Here is a 22,080-nt window from a genome sequence, read left to right as displayed (position 1 = left end):
GGGGCGACACATCTAAATCTTCGAAAAACCTTCTATCATTTTTCGCATCTACTTGCATCATATTTTTGCAGGATATCTTCATCGTCATCAATCTTCTTTCTATCTACGTGCAGCTAACCACAGCAAAACAAAATCTTCCCTACATCGCTGATAGAGTCGCCCCCCTCATTCAAGAGTGCTAGATCAAGAATGGAGCCTTGTGAAACTACAAACATATTTCGGTTTCAAACATAAACCACCATCTTTTCCAAAATAGCACATGAAAGCACTTTATTACAATATACCAAAATGTTAACTTAAGAAATGTTCATATTACGTTACTTTCTACGAAATAAATTGATCACGAATCGGTTACAAAGTCTAAAGTTCACTGTGTAAGTTTTTCATAAGAATCGTACTGCTCTTAAATCTATCACAAACAAGTGCTAGGTCACTGCCTGCATTCTTTTCTCGATCTGCATCTGCATGCTTGGTCGCCTTTTCGCCAGGAAAAAGAAGACCACGATTCACATTTGGAAGATCCGTTTCGGAAAAGTGGCAGTGTTTCGATATCTTTCCAGCATCAAATCCTAACCTACAAAATGTCTAGCGTTTATAATATCTTTTGAAACATTGTCGTGCTGTAGTTTATAAGTTTAATGTTTTAGGAATATATTCGTTCTCATAGGATAAGTCTTATCGGGATTTTTCATATAATCTTCTTCAAAATTGGCTCACAAAATCTAGAGTTTAACGATTAATTTGTACCACGTTACACTGTCATCGGATTTTTAAAAAAATAATCAAAAGCTATGCTCGTACAGCAGATAGCTCTGCAGTTCCTTCGGGATGAACAGGGATGGTACAAACTCGGGTAGACTGCGGCCAAACAGCCTTCGGAAGTGCGCACGCAGGCGGGACTTGAGCGGCATAGGGATGGTGGCACGTTCCAACAGAAGCATCCGCTGTTCGTCATTCAGTTGCTGGCTACGGCGCATCATGCAGGGATCGAATTCTTCGGCTGCCTCCAGGATTATCCGGAACGAGTCCGACTTCGGGTCCATACCGGTTAGGCAGTTGAGCACGCCCTCGGGATCACGGAATTGGGTCTTCAGGATGACCTGTTGAAGGACGAGAATGTAGTTTAACGAGTGTGGATATCCAAGGTGGTGGTACAAGAAACCTACCCGAGATCCGTACTTCATGAGTAATCGAAGTTCTTCCGGTTTCACATCGTCGTTGCTGGCAATCAGTTCGGCAATTGGGGGTCTCAAAACGGCATTCGTAGCTATGTCTCCAATGACACGGATGTTCGGATCGGCACCGTAGGACAAGAGCATCTGTGGAAATAATCAATGATTTGAAGATTTGGGGAAAATAAATCTTAAGAAGGACCGTACCTTCATGATTTCTACTCTGTGGGGGATGTTATCGGCGCAGGCTACGTGCAGAGGTGATCCGATGATGGGACTGCAACGATTCACGTTGGCGCCATTTTCCAGCAGTATCCGTACCAGAGTGGGATCGCCTCGTAGCACCGCCAAATCCAGAGGACTGGGTCTGTCCGGTTCCGGGAGTGGTGCAGGAATGTCCACTCTAGCACCCTGTTTGATGAGCAGTGTGACCAAGGAGGCATTTCCTATGGAGTAGAAGAAATTTCCTTTCGTTAAAAGTATTTGGTCGTCAGTAGTCAAGGGTCAAGTTCTAAAACTTCGGAAGCGTTTGCTCATCAAAGGAAGCGAATAAGTCATCAATTTTGAACAAAAGTACAAGTCTAGGACCGTCGTCGACTTGACATTGAAACATACCATCAGCAAGATGGAGCCCTAATGTGTTACAGATAGCACATATAGCATAGATCAGTATTAGTTTATCAAATGCAAAGCGCATAAAAAAAATGAACTGCATTATTACCTGAGAGGACAGCATAGTGTAGCACAGTTCGATAATCATTCCGGGCATCGGTCATGGCATTTACATTCGCACCGTACTGAAGCAACAGTAGAACAGAATCGAAGTTTCCGTTGGTGCGAACCGCTCGCATCAACGGAGTAATTCCAGATCGGTCTCGGGCCTCCGTATTCGCTCCAAACTTGAGCAGCAGTTCCAAACTTTCGATATCGGTGGCCAAGTTGATTTCCGAACCAAAAAAGTATCGCTTATTGGGATCGGCTCCACGCTCCAGCAGTAGCCGGGCTACTTCGTAGTGCCGATTCCGGAGAGCCAGGCGAAGTGGTTCATCACAAAGCGTCGTCCTGGGATATGGATCATCGGTAGGTTCACGGTAGTCGACTTTGGCTCCACCGTTCAGTAAAATTTTGGCCAAATCTTTAAAGCCATGTTCTGCCGCCAGATGCAGCGCACTGTAGCCAACTTCGTCGATGGCATTAACTTCGGCATTGCGCACCAGAAGCAAATTGACGGCAGCTTCGTTGTTCTGCCACACGGCATAGTGCAGGGGGCGCAGTCCCTGGGTGACCTGTTCGTTGACTTTGGCTCCGCAAGCCAACAGGATACGGAGCTCATCCATCGGGACCATCCGGATGATGGCATCGGCGAGGGCCCTCTGCAGAGGGTTGGCCGCGCACTCGGCCGGCATGGTGATGACACGTCCTGGGGGAGGAAAGCAAAGGGAGAATAGTGTCAATCGTTTGTAGACTGGAGAAATGTGGGAGCGCTGTTCTATGGAGTTATATTATAATTTTTTCAAACGGGTCACAGATTTTGTTTGTCAAACATCAAAAACTGTCGGCACTGGTGATTGAGTGCTTTCCGGTTGACCCATATCCAGCTGACCATACATGAGCTCATTCGAATTGGAGGACTGACCGCTTTTCCGGTTGATAAGGATCTTCCGGAGGAGTGTCACAAAGCTGATTCCGCCGTACAATTCGATCAAACACAGTCAAACTAGTACCTTATGAACGAGTAGAGGAAATCAAAAACGTAAAATTAATATGCATCTTGGCGAGATTCACTTCAATATAATGCCTATCAGATTTTTAGCATGGCTGTTTCTTAAAATTCTTTAAACTTTTACAGAGTTTCCTCAACTACCGACTCCTGGAGCTGCGGAACTTCGTGTTGGAAGCACCATTGAATTATTTTAAGTTCTCTGAGCTATTTTGGCGTCCCACAAAATTTCCCAAAGTTTACTGAACATCTCTAAAGTTACTTCATTTTTTTCAAAGTATTTTCCAAAACTCCCTAAGCAAAGTTGCTTTTTAATCTCTTATGAAACTGAAACTTTGTTTTTATCTTTGAATCTCTAGGACGGTATTTGATCTTCTTGGGAGCACCCGAAAACTTCCCTGAATTTCATTAAAGTTTTTATAATTTAATTGAAATTACCAGAACTTTTTCAAAATTTCTTTAACATCCTGAAACTTTGCTAAAATTCCTGAAATTTCTCGAAAATTCCATATAGCATCTTAAATTTTTTACAATGTATGCTGAATTTCCCCTAAAGTTCCCTGAATATTTACAAAGTCCCCTAAACCAAAGTGCTCTGGACTTTTTTTTTTTAAATTTATGTCCTATTTTGAAAGGTGCTTTGAGATTTTCTTGAATTTCTTCAAATTTGTTTGAAAACCTATTAGTGTTTCTTTAATTTTTCTGTTACACTTTTTTACCCTTATTTTTTATTGTGTAAGGCTCAGTGTCTTATAAAGCTCTAGGGAACCGAGGTAATAATAATGAATTGTAATTGAGTTCTTGATTTTGTTTCCTAATACTGTGTTTGTCTTCGTTACATTCTTATCAAACTGTTTTTGCCGTTGTTGGTGCTCAGTCGCCACGTCCAAAGTCGAAAAAAAAATTAATCGAGTTAAAACAGAATACAAAAAAAAAACAAAAAGAAGACAGATTCTAGTTTGTTGGCCTTTGTACAAGATGACAATGAAATCATGGGAAAAAGTGACCAATTTTGCAAACCAAACATGCCCAAAATGTTCATTACCTCGAAACAGACCCAATGCAAAATTTGGGCTCAATGGGACATGATTTGGGGGTGGCACAAAATCGTCAAAGTTTAAAATATTTTCATCCGAAAAATCTCCCAAGGTGAAACAACGAGATCCAAAACCAGTTGGAGAAAACAAAATTCGGATGCCTTAAATGGCGAATGAAATGCTTCTGTGGCATGTCGACTCGTCGGTGGTTTTATACCGTCGACAGACTAAGACTAGTAGGTCCCGAAGAAACTCACTACTTGACTAGCCTATTGGTCCCAAGCAAATCTATTAACGTACCCCATTCTAGTCGAAATTCTACTACTACCTAATGCTTGATTTGATTCGCTATGAAAGTTTGACAGATAAAATGAGGGGTTAGTGGATTTTCCTATGTTTCGAGGGGTGAATTGATTAGCTTGGGACCGATGATAGTACCAGAGCTGAGCCAAAAAGTTGAGCACGTTTCTTCGGGACCTTCTGGTCTTAGAGTTACCTCTATGCTGCAATCATAGAGGTAACTCTAAGACCAGAAGGTCCCGAAGAAACGAGCTCAGCTTTTTGGCTCAGCTCTGGTACTATCTTCGGTCCCAAGCTAATCGATGCACCCCTAGAAACATAGGAAAATCCACGAAGTTCTCATTTTATCTGTCAAACTTTCATAGCGAATCAAAACAAACATAGTGTAGTACTAGAATTCTTACTAGAATAGGGTACGTTAATCGATTTGCTTGGGACCAATACGCTAGTCAAGTAGTGAGCCAATTTAAAATCGTTAGTTTCGTATTGATTGTTGCTACAATCATGTCTGTCATAGGCATTAAACAAAAATTTCTCGAGCATAAAAACACATCTGCGCAAACTAATAATGCCATTCGATAAAGGATGATTGTTTTTTCAGGTGTTGGTGTAAGATTGCGTGGATGTGTTTGAGTATCGAGCAATTTGCGTTTAAAGCTATTTTTAACGTTTTGTTGTTTCGCCTATTTTAATTGTTGGTCTAGAATGCTCTACTCATTGCTGCTTTAGGATCTATCTTGTTCAACGAAGCCAGATCAATTTGAAGAAAAACGTACCAAATGCTATTCAGGATCAGTGCTGAGATTTTCCTTTGTCATTGACAGACTTTGTGCGATATTGAAAAAAAATGTTTTTTTTTTTCACTTAGTCACTGACAGACTTGATCATAAAAAAAACCTTTGTCAAAATCTCATTAATTTTTTCGTCAATGACAAAGATTAACCTGCTAACAAAAAGTATAATTTCGTGCATTCTGCGTCACATTATTGTTATCCAAGCAGTTCAGGGCGTAGATGCTTGTTCACTTTAACGGTTCCATGTAATTGTGTTGCTCAAGTCATTTAATATCGTTCCAAATTTAGTTAATAAAAATTGTCATTGACAATTGACATGGTGTGCCTTGACGATGACTGTAAGCTCAAATGAGTGACCGAAGCAGAATTGTCAATTTCACCGTGTATTGTAGAGTTTTTGCAGCACTGGCCCAGGATACATAAAACTCTGGAGTGATTGGTGGCGGTCCGGCAGGCGTGATTCACTCACTCCGGTGGCAGAAACGTCATCCACAAACATTTTGCTTGAAGCCACAGTTGTTGATTCTTTGGCTCGATTGCAAAAATAAGATCTTTTAACGCATACATTTCGTCAATGCACATAGCATAAAAAATGTAGGCTACAGTGCTGACACCACTAATGGTGGTGGCTTCAGCAACCCTCCTTCTTGGCAGAGGATTGGATTTACTTTGATCATGCCGATGCATTTTAGGTTGCTGGGTAAAGTATGTGACAAGAAATTTCTTTAAGATAATAGCGAAGACAACAAATCAAGAAGACTGGCAACTCTTCTATTTTCTCATACGAACGCTATGAGACAGGTACAATCGCGTCATCTGCCGCTCAAAGGTATATGCTTCGAACGAATTTGATAGCAAAGATTACATCCTCAGACGAAGGGTTTGTGTATTTGCGCATTTTACTATGCGTTGCTTCCACCTTCACTCAAGCGCAGCGCTACTGTATCTGTCGCTTGGATTCTGGCAAAGTTGCCAGTCTTTTTGATTTGTTGTCTTCGATAATAGGCAGCTAGATATTACAATGTCTGATATAATTTGGTATTTAGCCGGTGATAGCGAGAGCTTATAAAAACAAAGAAGTTTCGTCTTCAGTCAACGTACCTACTTCTGATTATTTTATTTCACCTATTCTTTTACATCATTTCCAGCGAACCCCACACGTATCAATATATTGACGCGAAGGGGAACTATTGACAACAATATTGATGATGTGAATACAGAAATATTGTCAATATCGATGTATTGACGCCAATATTGAATGTATTAACAATACGATTATTGGCAATAAAAGCAATAGTTTCGGGTCCACTTCAGTCGAGTCGAGGCCCAAGATATACGCTCTCTTACCATAGAGGTAACTCTAAGACTAGTAGCATAGAGGTAACTCTAAGACCAGAAGGTCCCGAAGAAACGTGCTCAACTTTTTAGCTCAGCTCTGGTACTATCTTCAGTCCCAAGCTAATCGATGCACCCCTCGAAACAGGAAAATCCACGAACCCCTCATTTTATCTGACAAACTTTCATACACGGTTAGAAAAAAGTACTCAAAGGTAAGTTCTTTTCACTCATCTCGGCACTATAGTGCAGGAACCCAAAAGTAGGTAAAGCGGGTACAAATAGTTTTCATTTACTTGTGTGCAATTCGAATGGAATTTTCCACTCACTTTCTACCCAAAAGTAAGTTAGTTGTACCCAAAAGTAGGTAAATATGATAATACTCAACGTTGGGTTCCCACACTTTACTACCCCTGTTGGGGCAAACTAGTCAATAGTAGGTAAAAGTGAACTGGCCGTTGGGTAATTTTTTCTTACCGTGTAGCGAATCAAAACAAACATAGTTTAGTACTAGAATTTCGACTATAATGGGGTACGTTAATCGATTTGCTTGGGACCAATAGGCAAGTCAAGTAGTGAGCCAATTTAAAATCGTTAGTTTCCGCTGGTTGCTCTTACTCTCTCGACTCTCATTCATTCGAAGGTAACGGTCTGTTTTGCCTCAATACAAAACATCGAAATGGCATTGCTTACTGCACCGTAACAATGTCGTAAAAGAAGATTATTTCAAAGATGCTGTACTGCAGATTGATCAATGATCACGCATCTCATCGTCAGCATAATTCAACGAATCACGAACGAGATATCGAACTTGTTGTTAGTGTTTTCCGTGGACTTGAGGGTGAGTATTTTGGACTGGTCAGCAATTGGCTGGGTGTCGTTGAAGAGTAAACAATACATTTGACACCGTCTTCAATCAGAGGTTGCACAACACACAACAACCAGTAGGACCAGTAGGGAAAATTTCGGGTTGTGATCAGTTCCACCGGCTGGAGCGGGAATCAAACCCTCACTTTGTGACACTCGCAATACGCCTGAACGACGGGTGACGCCACTAACCGCACGACCACGAAACCCAACCTTAATCAAACAAGTCCTAGTGATTTGCCAACCAGTCCAAAACACTCACCCTTAAGTCAATCATTAACAAGTTCGATATCACCCAATTACTCCTATCGTCTCCAAGCTATTCATCGACGCAAACCAACAACGGTGCATCGTATTTTCCAACATATTCATATTCACCTGTAAGCTCGTACATTCCAACCTGACATTTAAATGTTCGTAATTCTAGGACTTTCAAAAATTTCATATCCCTCACAATTTATGGCTGAAGAGCTTTTGAAGTGGGTTGAATAATTTCCTTTTAATTCCGTTTAAATTTACTTTCTTTTGGCAGAAACGAGAATTTCTTCCAGTACTTAGACTCAAAGTCTTAGATGTTGGATATAATTAATGTTTAAGGCTGTATACACAATTGTTGAGTTTATTCCTAATTTTATGGGGATATTTGAGTTGTAAATTCAATTTTTTTTGGCATAAATACTCAGTAGCATAGTGATTACCGTTTCTACTTACTGAGTAGAAAGTCGGGAGTTCAATCCCAGGCCCGTGCCTTTCCTCATATTTGTCACTATGCCTAATTATCTAGGTTTAAATAAACAAATCTGCTTTACCGGTTGCATCACTTACCACAGTGAATCCAGATAAAAAATAACCTGTCCCACACTAACACAACTTCCCTTCCAATGTAAATCGTAGAGACGTATAGGTAAACACGGTCGGTCTCCTATAACAACGGGTGTCATACTAATCATCTTTAATCATCTACAAATAATGCTCATGTTCATTGTTGATGATACAAGTGTATCCACGGAATCACCTTTCCCAAAAGACCGTGTGGACGTGGCTGGCGGTGGTTCTGCACATTGAAGGTGGATAAAGCTAATCTGCTGCGCCATCTATGAGGTTCTCTGTGCAATTCTTCTTGATGTGATCAGAAATGAAGTAGCAATAACAATATCCACGGTCCTTAAAAAATAAAATAAAAGAAATCCAATCTTGGCGCGGATGACCAAATGTCGCGGTGAGGATTTTGCGGATTCAAAATCGGAATTTCTGTAACAGCACAGTTGGTAATTGAGAGCTTTCTAAGCCTGTACCATTTTTGCATTAGTATAATTGTGTGGCAAGTTCAATCTTACCATAGAGGTAACTCTAAGACCATAAGGTCCCGAAGAAACGTGCTCAACTTTTTGGCTCAGCTCTGGTACTCTCTTCGGTCCCAAGCTAATCGGTGCACCACTCGAAACATGGGAAAATCCACGAACCTATCATTTTATCTGTCAAACTTTCATAGCGAATCAAAACAAACATAGTGTAGTACTGGAATTCATACTAGAATGGGGTACGTTAATCGATTTCCTTGGGATCAATAGGCTAGTTAAGTAGTGAGCCAATTTAAAATCGTTAGTTTCGAATTGATTGTCGATCTTACTATATGCTCAGGGAACTCGAGATTTCAACGAGAAAAATCCTAGACCGGACCGAGAATCGAACCGCATCCGGTATGGTCTTGCTTTATAGCCGCGCCTTTACCGACAGTGATAGGAAGAACCTAGAATGTCTTATATTAATGTAAATTGCGAGCAAAAATATCCATTAGTACCGTCCCAATGACGCGTTCATCTAGATAAAATTGATAAATAGCATATTTTTAGCGATGGGCCCAGTCTTAGATCCATTGACCAACATGAGAGCCATTTCCCCTTGTAGATCATTTGATCTGATCTCCAAGATAATTTGGAGAACCTATGTCATCTTATATACATGGAAATCTATCGTAGTTCATATGGAAATACACCACAAATATGTTTGGGCATGTTTCGATTGCTAATGACATTTCCAAATCGTCGTAGATCTAAGAGATCCTTTGATCTAAACTTCGGAACGTTTGGGAGATCCTAGTACATCTGATATACATACACGTCGATCATATGAGATGAGTATAGACTCCATGAACTCATATTCCCATATAGAAGATTGCAAGTTTTATCGAGGTTTTAAAGCATTCCACAAGGTTAAATCATGGTCTACAGTATAGTATGGTATATCATATTTTCAATCTGCATCCCAAAATAAGCAGTGGCAGAAAATTGGACGTTTGACATAACCTCAAAACATCCGGAACATTTCATGGAACTGTAGCACTTTACAATTGGACAAAATGCTTTTTTTTCCTCTGTTCGGGACCTAATACCACTGCGACACCAGTAATTTGATCTATTGTTGTATATCCCGTGTCCTTAGTTTAGTGCATGTGGTATTATTTACTCCATCACTATTGAGAAATGATGAAGTATTCGATTTTTTTACAGTTGCATTTATCGCAAGGATCCGACTCTAATTGAATGGTCCCACTATTTATACCCTTTAGAGTGTCAAAACACCATCAGTCAGTCAGTCAGTCAAAATTGGATTCCTTAGGAACAAAATTTAACAATGACACCGATAATGATCATACATCAGAACCCTAGTCTTAATCACTTCAAACTAGGTAACAATGAATAGAAGATTAGGAACCACACATATGAAGACTAACTAACTAGTTTTTCCTTGTTTCAAGATCATCCTCGGTGGAAAAAGCCGAGTCTTGTCAATATCAACAAGGCATTAAAAAAATAACAAGGACTAAGATGTGTTCCTTGGATTACTGTAAAATCCTGTTCCCCTAGTTTAAAGTAGTCAGGACTAGGAATCGGTGGTAGATCTTACATCCCGTAACGTACCACGAAAAGGTGATCTACCCACGTTACGGGAAATGCTGTTAGTGCCGAATATTTTGCACAACCTCTGTTCGTTACTATTCATCACCTTGATTTTATCCTGCCAATCATAGAGCGGGGTCGTGGTTTTCATAAGAGTGAATACATATTTTCGTGCTCCTAGATGAAACAATCACAACCTTCAATGAATCGTTTAAAATGCATTGTTTTCTATATTAATGCAGTCATCAAACGATCACAAAGTTGTACTTAATTACATGTTAGCACCAACCAGTTTCGTTTGGCTCTGTTATAAATATAACTAATCCATGTTCTTCACGCTTGCACGTCAGCCGTTGGGATTGTGAGGCGTAAGCATCAGCACTATCATGACGCTCGCCGATCGCAACAATCACTCATATCCACTCTCACTGTGCCCCGCATGTATTTTCGTACTCGGTGATCTCTGCTCGCACCGTGTCGAATAGAAACCGAAAGTGTTCAATTGAAAATTCGCCATCAGTCCCCCACGTTCGACGATGTCAGTTGAATTGCTACCGATAGGGCACATTATCTAACACTTTTTCTTTTGTTACGTGGCGGGCCAGTAGAAGAACTTTTCCGTGGATTTCTTCTATTTCAGGAGCAAATCACATTTCACTGACCTCTTTCGTTCATCATGATGCTGCTGCTGCTGCTGGTGATGGTTTATATTGGATCTTCCAATATATGTGTGTGGAACGTAGTATCCCGCAGATGTGGAGCGAGATCGTTTTGAAGAGCGTTTTACCAACACGTGCAGTTTGTGATTAAACAAAGGATTTTCCCCGTAATGCGTTTTATTGAAAATCACTGAACTTTGTAACGTTGTACAGTTTTTCCTCTTTTGAAAGGTATATAAAGAACCAGTTAGCTGATTTGCTTGCACCCTCTCTGTTGGAGCAAACATCAACTACTGGGTGGGAGCAAAAAAAAAAAATAGAAGAGAAATCGTAATCTCGACGAGGAAAGAGTTAGCGAAGAACATCGTATGCGTTCGCATTTCTCATCTAGATCACAATGATTGATTTGAATGAAAGTTCTTCATAAGCCTAAAGTCAGCATCAAAAAGGTTAATGCTTATGAGCCGTAGAAACCTTCTTACAACGCTACGGATTACGATTACAAATTGTAATGTTAACTACCCTGAACCCTGCTGGGTGAATTACTCAGTGTTGCTTTCGGCAATCCACGATCATTGCGTTTGTTTGTGTTTAATTTTTCGCGATACTCGGAAATGGTTTTCGTTTTTCCTCGTCGGTTACAGCTGATCAGTGTTTGTGTAAATTTCTATATTTAGGGTGCCGGTAAAATAATTTACGTATGAAACTGCACACAAGCATAATCTTCTTTAAAAGCGGTACTTTCTTTGTTGGCAAACAAAATCCAAAAATGAACTGTCAATGAGTTAAAATCGACAGCTGATTTTCCTAACAACCCATTGCACAACAGAATGAAACACATTCACATTAGATCCGTGTTTGGCAGAATGTCGCCAAGAAGTGGAAACCTCTGAAGTACTACACATTCCGACAGCCCAGACAGACAGCTTGTCGGCTGCAGGTTCTTTGCTTTTCGTTTCGACTAATGCCAAACGGTTATCCCCCCCCCCCCCCCGTCATAAAAGTATTAAACTGTTTCATTTTTTGTGGGTAATTCACCAAACACGACTATTTCGGCTGCCAACTTTTCCTAATTCATCTCACCTCTAAGAAAAGAAGGTGCGCAATTCGCCAGCAACATGTCCCAAGGGTAAGATTTTAACCGACCCGGTCAGTAACTCACCTAGATCGCAATAATACAAAATTGCGCTTGCGAAAAATAATAAATATTTTCAATACCTGAAAGAGCAAACATCGGTAAATTCTGGGAAATACCATTCGCTATGACATGCTGGTGTGACAAAGCGGACGCAGGATATGTAAATATACGCATTCAATGGGAAAATGGGGTCGCATGGTTAGCAAGGTTGCCAAATTGAAATCTGTGTTTACGATAAAAAATATTTTCATCTTCGTTTTTTTTTCACCGAAAATCCGAATAAATAAGAGTTTTGATGAAGTTAAAAGATTGAAATAAATCAAATAAATATTTTCTTAGAAAAGTGAGTAAGGGATTTATACAGACAAAAATATATGAAATTAATATTGACATAGCAAAGAAGAATACTCATTTCATACTCCCTTTTCATGCCAAGGCAAATAAAATACGTAAATTATAGTGGGTGATACGAAAGTTGTACTGAAGCAAATATAAAAGTAGGATTATTTATCAAGTTATGCCTTATGTTTGGAATGTTTAACCATATTAAAACTTCAACTCATAATAAAAAAAAAACTGTATGATCTATGTCAAACCTAGACAACCTGTGATCAGTGAATACAGATTCTTGGTTATAAAAAACTCTGTACAATTTTTTGAAATATAGATTATTCTGAAGTTTTGGCAACCCGGTGAGCGCTAGAAATCGCAGATGATGAAATCCATGCCCGTCTCGCCAAACTGTCACAATATTGACAAAAACAGCCGCAAATAATTATACCTAAAGCGCAATATACCATTCTTGGTGGATTTGCTAGTGTTTACTCTTACACGTTCCGTCCAACCATATTGCCAGAAGATGGTTTTATTGCTTTTGTTGCTCACATACACTTACTCCGGGGCAAAAACTAATCGCGCTTCGCACCACATGTGTAAGGTCAATAACTAGACGTAGCCGAACTAAATATAGACATCTAATCCCGGAAGATTGGAAATGCGACGAAATTGGACGCGATCGAATGCTGGTCTAGCTGCGTTTGAATTTTACAGCGCATATCAGACACCATGCGTTTCCATTGCCTTAATTTGTTCTCAACATTTTGATAAACCGTTCAAATTTTGTGAGCTATGTCTAAATACTCTATTATATCACCCCAATCACTTGTTTCTTTTTGATGTTGGCTCACATTGTAGGTGGAGGTAAGCTAACCCACCCTTACGTTACGACAATTTGCCAAAATATTCTTTAAAGCTCCAAAATGATCAGATCAACTGTAAATGATTTGTGCGTGCTTCAATTAGAATAACGTTTGCATTTAAAAAAATGGACAACATTGGTCGATTTTTCATGGGTTTACCTTCCTACCTACAGCACTGACGAAACTACCCATGCAGCATCAATCATAGTAACCCATGAGTCAGCAGACAAATTTTGACAGCTCTATCAGTCGAACTCTAACCGTGACGGCAAAAACAGTGAAGCAATTCCGTTCAGAAGTGTGCGTGTTCAAAGAACGGCACCCCGCCGCGTCGAAAATGGACATCGTGTGGCACTTTGTGGACACAGGATACGTCCGTTCCAGCATCTACAACATCTTGGCACTATTAGACAACAATCAGAGCATCGAAAGAAAGTCCGGTTCCGGACGGCCGACGACCCTGAGCGACAAGAAGCTCCAAAGGATGTTGAACATACATGTCAGGAAGCGGAAGTCACGTCCACTGGTTTCGGAGCTGCAGGCAATGACGCAGCGGCAGCGGCTGAATAAGATGGTCAACTCGTTTTTCCCGGCGAATCGCAGCGTGGCGGTGGTGATGGACGACGAGACCTATCTCACCCTGGATGGCAACGACTGGCAGGGCACTTCGTATTTTACTTCCCCCACGAAGGAAGTGAGCTCCGAGGTGAAGTTCATTTCACACACCAAGTTCCCCAAGAAGGTGCTGCTGTGGCTGACAATCAGCGAGAAGGGGATGTCAAAGCCACTCTTCTTTCGGTCCGGACTGGCCGTGAACGGGGAAATTTATAGTACGAAATGCCTGCCGGAAGTTGCGTCGTTCATCAAGAAATGCCATAAGGGTGAAGACGCGGTGTTCTGGCCGGATATGGCGTCGGCCCACTACTCGAAGCGATCGTTGGAGGAGATGGAGTGGCTGAATATCGATAAGGTACCCAAGTCGGCGAACCCGCCCAACGTCCCGCAGCTGCGTCCCATCGAAAATTTCTGGGCCAACCTGAAGCGTAAGATCTACTCCAACAATTTTGTCGTAAAAACTTAGGAGGAATTGATAAATAAAACGAAGAAAGCACTCAAAAACATGCCTACACGCATGTTTTCATCCGCCATGGCTAATGTTCTGGTTAACTGCCGGAAGGCCGCTCGCAAGGGGGTAGAATTTTTTTTTGCAAGTAGGCTTAAATAATTACCTTCCATGGGAAATTTATCAAAAGAAATTATCTGTCTTAGCTTTTTTTATCACCATCCGAAAAAAGTCAATTTTTTAATGCAAACGTTTTTTCAATAGCTGATCGGTATCGACCATATATCAAACCTTATCGAGTTTCAGAAGCGGAAGTTGCTTCACAGTTAAAATAACGCTTAAAGCCTCATCGCCAGTTCTAAAATCGTCCACCTACCTAGGTAATAATTATATGCTTAACAAGTGTAGTTTAATCGATTTTAGTTCAGCCTTACTTTGGGTCATTGTTGTGCATAGACCAAGTAAACCTTTGTTCAGCTTTTAAAGATCTAAATCTGATGATTTTAATCAGTCGAAAGCTTAACAGTTATATAGTCCCAGTTGATGATAAGGGCTCTAACCCTGATGTTGGCGAGTGTAGTCATTTTGTTTTCAAAGGCCCACCTAGGAAGCAATCCAGCAATGCCGCGCATTATTCTCAGAAAGCTTCTCATACTGATCCTCGAATAAGTTGGAGAAATCAGGAAGTACCGGCATTATTCCGAAAGCCCCTCTACCGGTTTTCAAATCATTTGATATTGATAGGGACTTCCGTAATTTTTAGGATCTCCCAAGCTCCAGATGTTCCAGCTGCACAGCCAGAACATCAAGAAGCCATGTTCAGGTTTCTGGAAATGTGGATAGCATTCTCGAATTAGTGTTATCATCAGGCCCGTAGCCCCCTGCGCTTTGGTCAGATAGCGTATAGGGCGTCGTTGTGCCAATTTGGTCGTGGCACATTTCGAGTATGAGAGAGTGATTGCAGTTTGCTCAAAAGTGCCTGAGTAAAATGCATGTACTGTCGAAGATTACCCGTAGTTGTTACAGTGAAGATATACACCCATATTATCGTTTATGTCTGGACGTGTTTGTCATACAGAAACATTTTTATTTGATTTTGTGAGGTGGATGGGATTCGGGCGTGGACGGGCATATGGTTGATAATATTAAAAAAAAAAATGAAAAATTGAGAAATGTATCGCTTCAGTTTGAGAAGCACTTCACTTCGCAACCGATGAACCATTCTGACGGCCCACATTACCGTGCAGGTGCCGTGTGTTGGCAGGGTCCAATATTGGACAGTTTGATGTTTATAAACTACCATCAGTTAAAACTGTATTTTTGAGCTTTATCTCTATACATTCTTAGGTGTTTCTTAGTAGATTATCATGTTGGTGTACGCTGATTCAAATAGTAAATGGTATTAACATTGCCCAGACAACCAGAAGTCGTATACCAATGTACAGACAGTATTGCAAATTGTGATAGTTTACAAAATCGCATATAAGAATGGCATACCTCACATTATGTTTAAGTTAAGTCGTATAGAATGCAAATTTTTGACTTATATACGATGACTCATTTTTCCGTCGTACAGTATCACAAATTAAATCGCATTACATCGTAATACATTTCAAAATGAAATTTTTTATAACAGATTAAATCGTATATGATGTTAAATCAACTCGTTTAAAATAAAATTAAAATATGCACGTATATGGCCTCCACTTTTGTACGTATAAGCAAATATTCCATACGAATTGTTTGTATATATGTTTGTATATCACGAAAACAACTTTGAATATACGTGCATTCTGGATGTCTGGGTGAGTTGTCCATAGTTGTTGCACTTGTGGTACTTGCACAACATTTCATGTGAGTACCAAAGTAACCATATAATCACTAAATAACATTTAATGTAGGTTCAGAGTGAGACAATGTCACTGAGATATGGTTAGTTGGATATTCAGATGACTATTACTTTAAAAAATTAATCCTGGTTGTATCTCTTTTTCGTTTGCATGGAACACTGTTTAATATTACTAACCGCACCGAGCCTTCATTCCGGGTGATGAGCAAACCTGAAGAAGAAGAAGGTGACCATGAGCCCCTTCTCGGAACGAGTGTATTGTTGATGGACCTGGTCTACGATTCAAGGTTTGATTTTGTGATGATGAGTATCACAAAAAAAAAGGTAAAATAAGTAGCACGATCTTCATGGAAATGTAAGTATTATTGTCAATAATCATAACAATCAACTCGTATATACATTGAAATACAAATAAAAGGGAAAGGACGGTCCAACAGAGCACCCGATTGAAGCGATTTGGACGGAGAGAGCGGGAATGCCAACTCCCTGTTGATAACATTTCGTGGATAAAGGGCGGGCTCTTCTACCCACTCATTGGGGCATCTTCCTGTTTGGGGGCTTGTCTTTTTGACCAATTGGCGGATCAAGTTGCTGAAAGGAGATTCTTTATTGTCCCGTAGATGCGTATAGGTTTTTTTTTATTTTTTTTTAATCTTTATTTAAGAGATGCGTATGGGTGACTTTGCCTATCGATCTACCCAATCCAACTTTGGCCCTTCATACAGCGACATGTTGAGGACAATCAGAAGTTATTAAGCTTGATCAAGAAAAAACAGAAAAGAGAGCTCACTGCTGTCGGACTTAGTTTTCGTGCTACAATGGGTGGTAAACCATTGTCATATCATATCATGAAGTTCCTCGTGTGCTTTCTATAGCTTCTAAAGTAACCTGAAAGTTCTGTTGGAACTTTATATAACTTTTATGGAACTTGAAGCGGATTTTTATGGAACTTGAAGCAAATTAACATCAGAAGGTACAAATTTTCTGTAAAAGAAATATTTAAATTACTACTCAACTTACTTAAGACTTTGCCCTTCTATCCTATAGCTGAGGTAAAAGAGTGAATAGTTCTGCCAATATCGATAACGACACCTTTTTTTGGTGCTTGTTGATAGCTACCAATAACAATATATCTAGCTAAATTATGGCGCAATCTCATATATGCAACGGTACCAGTTATTGGCCCTACCTTCATCAGGTACGGTAAAGTTTCCACACCATCATGGTGGCGTAAGTCTGCGTGGGTGAGCTAAGAGTTTTGAAAAATCGACGTTGAAATCTTTGCTTACAAAAGCAGATTCGACTATGTAAACTCATCCTTGAAAAATCTATTATAAAATAATTTCAAATCACATTTCACTCAAATTAATTTCAAATCACTAAAAAAAAAAAAATAAAACGTTAAAGAAACTTTATAAATATCTCAATAATTTTTAGTAAAGAATGACAAGTTTTTTTTTGTTTTTTTTTTTAAATAATCATTACACTTACAGAATATTTTTCACTGGCGACAAACAGTTCCAAAATGTTCGTTTTTATCACAGCTTTTCTAGTTTTCCACTTATTATTCCAGTAAATTCAGTACCACTCAGTTACACTTAACAAAAAAAAAATCACAATACTATCACCGTTCTTCTAAATGCGCTGCTAGCTTAGGACAAAGAAATCACTTTCAGAAAATGCTATTCCGCAGTGCAGTTAGTTTGCTCCAACTCGTGCTTCAACTTTGGCTCCGCTGTGAAGTTCTATTCACCCGTAAGTGTCTCTAATTTGCGCTTGCTGAATCTTTCCAGTTACTTCAACTGCTTTCCTCTTCGGAGGATCGACGTTGACTGAGTTCAGCTGCCCGAGTTCCTTGGGTCAACCCCGTACACGGGTTTGCTCACTTTCAGTATAAAGACGGAAAATCCCTACCCTATGCCAATTCGGTATCGAGCAGTCCCATAAAGAACAAAAATAAGAGAACACGTAAATTAATAAGCAACAGCAACAGGAGCATCCGTATACCCTTCTTGGCCAACGTAAATAAAAACAAAAAACATACGCCTGAGCAGCAGACAGTCAAACAGCGCGGGACGCTATTTTCCGCATTTTCCATTACAACGCTATTGGCTTTTCCTTTCTTGTCTCATCAAGGCGTCACGTCGTTCATCGTCGTCTTACGCTTTTAGTAGTTTGCGTCGCGTCGCAAATTTCCACGGATCAGAACGGTTCTGCTTTCGGTTTAAATGTGTGTTTCTCTCGAGAGCTGGCAGCAGTTCACCTGCACAAACACACTTCCTCTGCAACTGCAATGCGACTTGGTAGTTTCTTTTCCTGTAAAAGAAAACTACGAATCCACCCGAATCCGGGGTAATTACCACTAGTATTACTGCAGTGGGTAAGCTGACCGCTAAATTCGATTCGTCGGTACCTATATTACGATTCTCGTCTCGGGAAACGTGTCTTGGAACTTAGGAAAAAAATCTGTAAACAAGCCAAAAAACACTATGTCGTCATATGTATTTCCCGTGATTTTGTTGATTTCATTTGGTAAACATCAAAAGAGCGTCTGATAAAAAATAAAACCGTTAAAAAACACGTCGCAGAAATAAAAAAAAAACCCCTGCCTACTAATAAACAATTCGATTGGCGCATTTTGAACGTTAACTCACGTGGCATCAAAGTTGGCCAAGCGAAAACGGGAGGAGGTCAGTTCCGTGTCGTTGAACACGGTTTCCCATATGCGTCGTCAACTCGAAGAAAGCAAACGAAAACAAAAGTGTTTTTTTTGCAACTGCTAGAGGATGAAGCTCCCGTGCAGTGTTAAGAGGAATCTTTTCCGATTGTATTAGGGAAAAATCCAATTTTGTGCATCGCACTACTTCTGAGTCAGCAGTTGCCTTCGAACGTATGGACTGTGAAAAGCATAGTTGAGAATGATTGGCGATATTCATTTTTAACTAAACTTCTCAATACACACTAAGAAATAACTATTTTACACGAGACGTAATACATCTTGGATGTAAATTATGGAACGTAAACAAACATCCCAAGTAACAATTCAGTAACCATGCGGCATCCACTGTGATTTATGATGGTTTTATAATGGCAATGAACAATCAATTGAATTTAAATATAGCATTTCAAAGTGTAAAACATTCCTGCTTAGTAATTCAGCTTTTTTCTGTTTTAAAAACCTGTTATAGTCTGACAAGAAAGTCAAAAACTGTCTTGTTTTAAAAATAAATTTAAAACAGTTTTCAATCCCTTTTTAAAACTGTTCTGTAATTCAAGCATAAACGTCATTAGCAATTGTTTATTAATGTCTTGATAAAATACTTTATATACGTGTTCTATCATAATAAAGCAACCATAAAACCACTAGGTTTTTCATCAGAGCAAAAAAGCATTTATTGTTGCTGTTTAGGCTTTTAAAGTGCACCATAAACTCCCCACTTACTCTGTTTACTAATTGAGCTTAAAAGATGGTTCCTCATAGTTAATAAAAGCCAAATTTATGACACAGAAATCTCGAGGATAGACGAAGTAGGATGAAAATTTTAAGTCGATTTCAGCAAAATTTACTTCTTTAGAAGAACCAGTATACCATCAACGACTGACCATCTGGCGGAGAAGAGTAAAGTGAGCGTGGCCCTCGAATTCATAAAACATGGTCGAAACATACCAGCCTTCTCCAGATCTTGCGAATAGATGACAATCGAAATAACAACCGACAGAAAACCACTGAAACTGTTAGTTAGCGGAGATTAGCTGGTTTCCGATCCATAGCAGTGATTTTATTCGGCGAAAGAATCAACTCTTCGAAAATTTAATTCAAGCGTACATCCCTACATCGTTGGATGGTGCACTTCTGTAACCATCCGGAAGAAGGGGAACGATTACACTTCCATCTGTTCGAAATGCGAAATATTGTAAAACAGTATCGCAAAATATCTGAGTAACTGCTCCCAATCCATCGGAAGAAAACCACCTGGAAGAATCCTGGATCCCACAGCACAACTATCGAAAGATAAACAAACTTTGACGTTTAACTTTTTGCAGGCTACTTTGCTTCCATAAATGCTACCATAAATCTGAATGGGTTAGGATCAAGCAAAATGGCTTTTGATAAATAAAATTCAGCCTGAAATTTTTCTTCATAAAAGCCATTTTAAAATCTTATGAATTTGATAAGGATTTCTTGAAAGCAAAACAATTTTTTCACAAATGACCCATGAAAATCAACTTTTTTCCACCACCATGTTACAATTAGTTTGCTTTTTTTTATACAATCTTCGACTTTCAATCTAAATATGCTTGGATATAACTATATTTTGGTAAATTTAGCAATGAGCAAACATTTAAATTTGAAAATCATTAAAAAAAATCACGGCCTTGGTCGATCTGAAGAATATTTTTTTTTTCAATGTGAAATAATTAGTCAAATCGACATTTTACTAGGGCAGACTTGTTTTTTTCGTTGTTTTCACGTACATTTCACATAACATTTAATAAGACACTTAAAACTAGGCCACTTAAAGAGAACTTTTGTATTAAATTTGGATATTCAGCAAGATTTTTAAAACCATCAGTTTCTATTTTAATTATTTTGATAAGATTGGATTCATTTTCTATCTTGATTGATGCTGTTGGTGCTCGGCCAACGGGAATTGAAATAATATTCCGGTTTTTTAATAACTAGCGTGTATTAAAAAAAAATCCTACAATAGTGTAGCTAATTAGGCAATTTTCAAACATTGTACACAGTGGCTACTTACGTTTAGTGTTTTCAATTGTTGGTAAAACGACCGACTGTAATTCATTATATTAATCATCTATCTTTTCTGGTTTCAAATTTCTATTACCGTATACGGCAGCCCAGTTCGATTTCCACGATGTATAGTTCCACAAAGAGATTTTTACTCTAGTTTTAAGGTTAGCTTTAAGGTTCAATTTACTTTGATGATTTTTGGAAAATTTCAAAAGCAGTTTTTTCCGGCGCATTAATTTAGATTGCAAAAAGCTAGCACTATTCGATTCCTTTTGATATCTTACGCAAAATGACGCGAGGTTTTTGCAATCTAAAATAATGCGTCGAAAAAAACTGCTTTTGAAATTTTCCAAAAAGCATCAAAGTAAATTGAACCTTAAGAGATTTTAACTGTAAGTTTTCAACTCAATGTTATGTTATAATTTACTGTTTACCGTAGCGTTACACTTAATATCGATATTAGAGTATAAGTAAATGTAATTCAGATTATAGTTCACTATTATTTTAGCTTTTAATAATTGTAGTTTGTAAAAGATTGTACGGTAATAAATTTGCACTTGACAAAATGACCTCAAAACGCACGCCACACTGCTCCCGTTCGTTGTCAGTAACTTGACAGCTGTCATTAACTGCGAGCTGGTGATAAAAATCATTTCGATGTGAATGCACGGTTGATCTAACCCAGGTAGTGAGGCGTACCGACCGCGGGGTCGCCACAGATGCTTTTCTAGTGGATTTAGCGAGCGGCTAAGTGAAATGGCTCGGAAAAGGTTTTTATTGTTGCTAAATAGCTTTTATTGTAGCTTTGAAATGGTTCTCAATGCGTTCGTCATACAATCTTGAAGAGCTTCGAGAATACATCTTTCAGAACCTGCTCCAGGGTGGGCCAACTAGACATATTCTAGTCTTAATGAGGGTTTGGTGGATGCATTAATGACAAAATAGCCTTGGTTGCTTTGTAGTATTTCATAAAACTTAAAATGTTACTTGGGATGTCATGTAAAATTAGGTGTTCCCAAACCGAAACATACGCAACTCGACGAAAAGTACGCTTGATTGAATTGATTTTCTCGTTTTTTTCAACTGATTCTTATGTCATTTGGGCCGCTTGCATGTGTCGGTCTCAGGGCATGACAATTTACATGGCTTTTTCGTAGTGTGTAGTTATGCGTTCTGCTCGATATATTGTTTCTACATAATATAGCAATTGCTGGAATGAACAAAATGTAAAAAAGTGTTTGTGGAAAGAAACAATATTTGATGAGAAATCACCGATTCTTATTAAAATGCAAAA

At 39.2% G+C, this 22,080-nt stretch overlaps 1 protein-coding gene across 2 annotated transcripts; it reads right to left on the bottom strand.

Moving 5' to 3' along the window:
- Positions 1 to 243: 243 nt before the first annotated feature.
- LOC135702875 (putative ankyrin repeat protein RF_0381) lies at positions 244 to 17,916 on the bottom strand. Of its 2 annotated transcripts, none has more exons than XM_065223928.1 (5): positions 17,525 to 17,916; positions 1,894 to 2,592; positions 1,380 to 1,618; positions 1,167 to 1,319; positions 244 to 1,100 (listed from the first exon to the last, which is right to left on the bottom strand). In XM_065223928.1, exons 2-5 carry the CDS (start codon positions 2,576 to 2,578, stop codon positions 783 to 785), a joined length of 1,395 nt encoding a protein of 464 aa, XP_065080000.1. In that variant the 5' UTR covers positions 2,579 to 2,592; positions 17,525 to 17,916; the 3' UTR covers positions 244 to 782. The 2 variants fall into 2 exon arrangements, with proteins under 2 accessions (XP_065080000.1, XP_065079999.1); XM_065223927.1 differs by lacking the exon at positions 17,525 to 17,916 and adding an exon at positions 10,788 to 10,843.
- Between the last annotated feature and the right edge of the window lie 4,164 nt (positions 17,917 to 22,080).

Source organism: Ochlerotatus camptorhynchus, unplaced genomic scaffold, assembly GCF_037179485.1.
Source record: "Ochlerotatus camptorhynchus isolate MF236.1 unplaced genomic scaffold, CSIRO-AGI_Acam_v1.1 ptg000202l, whole genome shotgun sequence".
Lineage (NCBI taxonomy): Eukaryota > Metazoa > Arthropoda > Insecta > Diptera > Culicidae > Ochlerotatus > Ochlerotatus camptorhynchus.
Note: the sequence above shows the minus strand (reverse complement) of the source record. Positions and strands in the feature narration are given on the sequence as shown.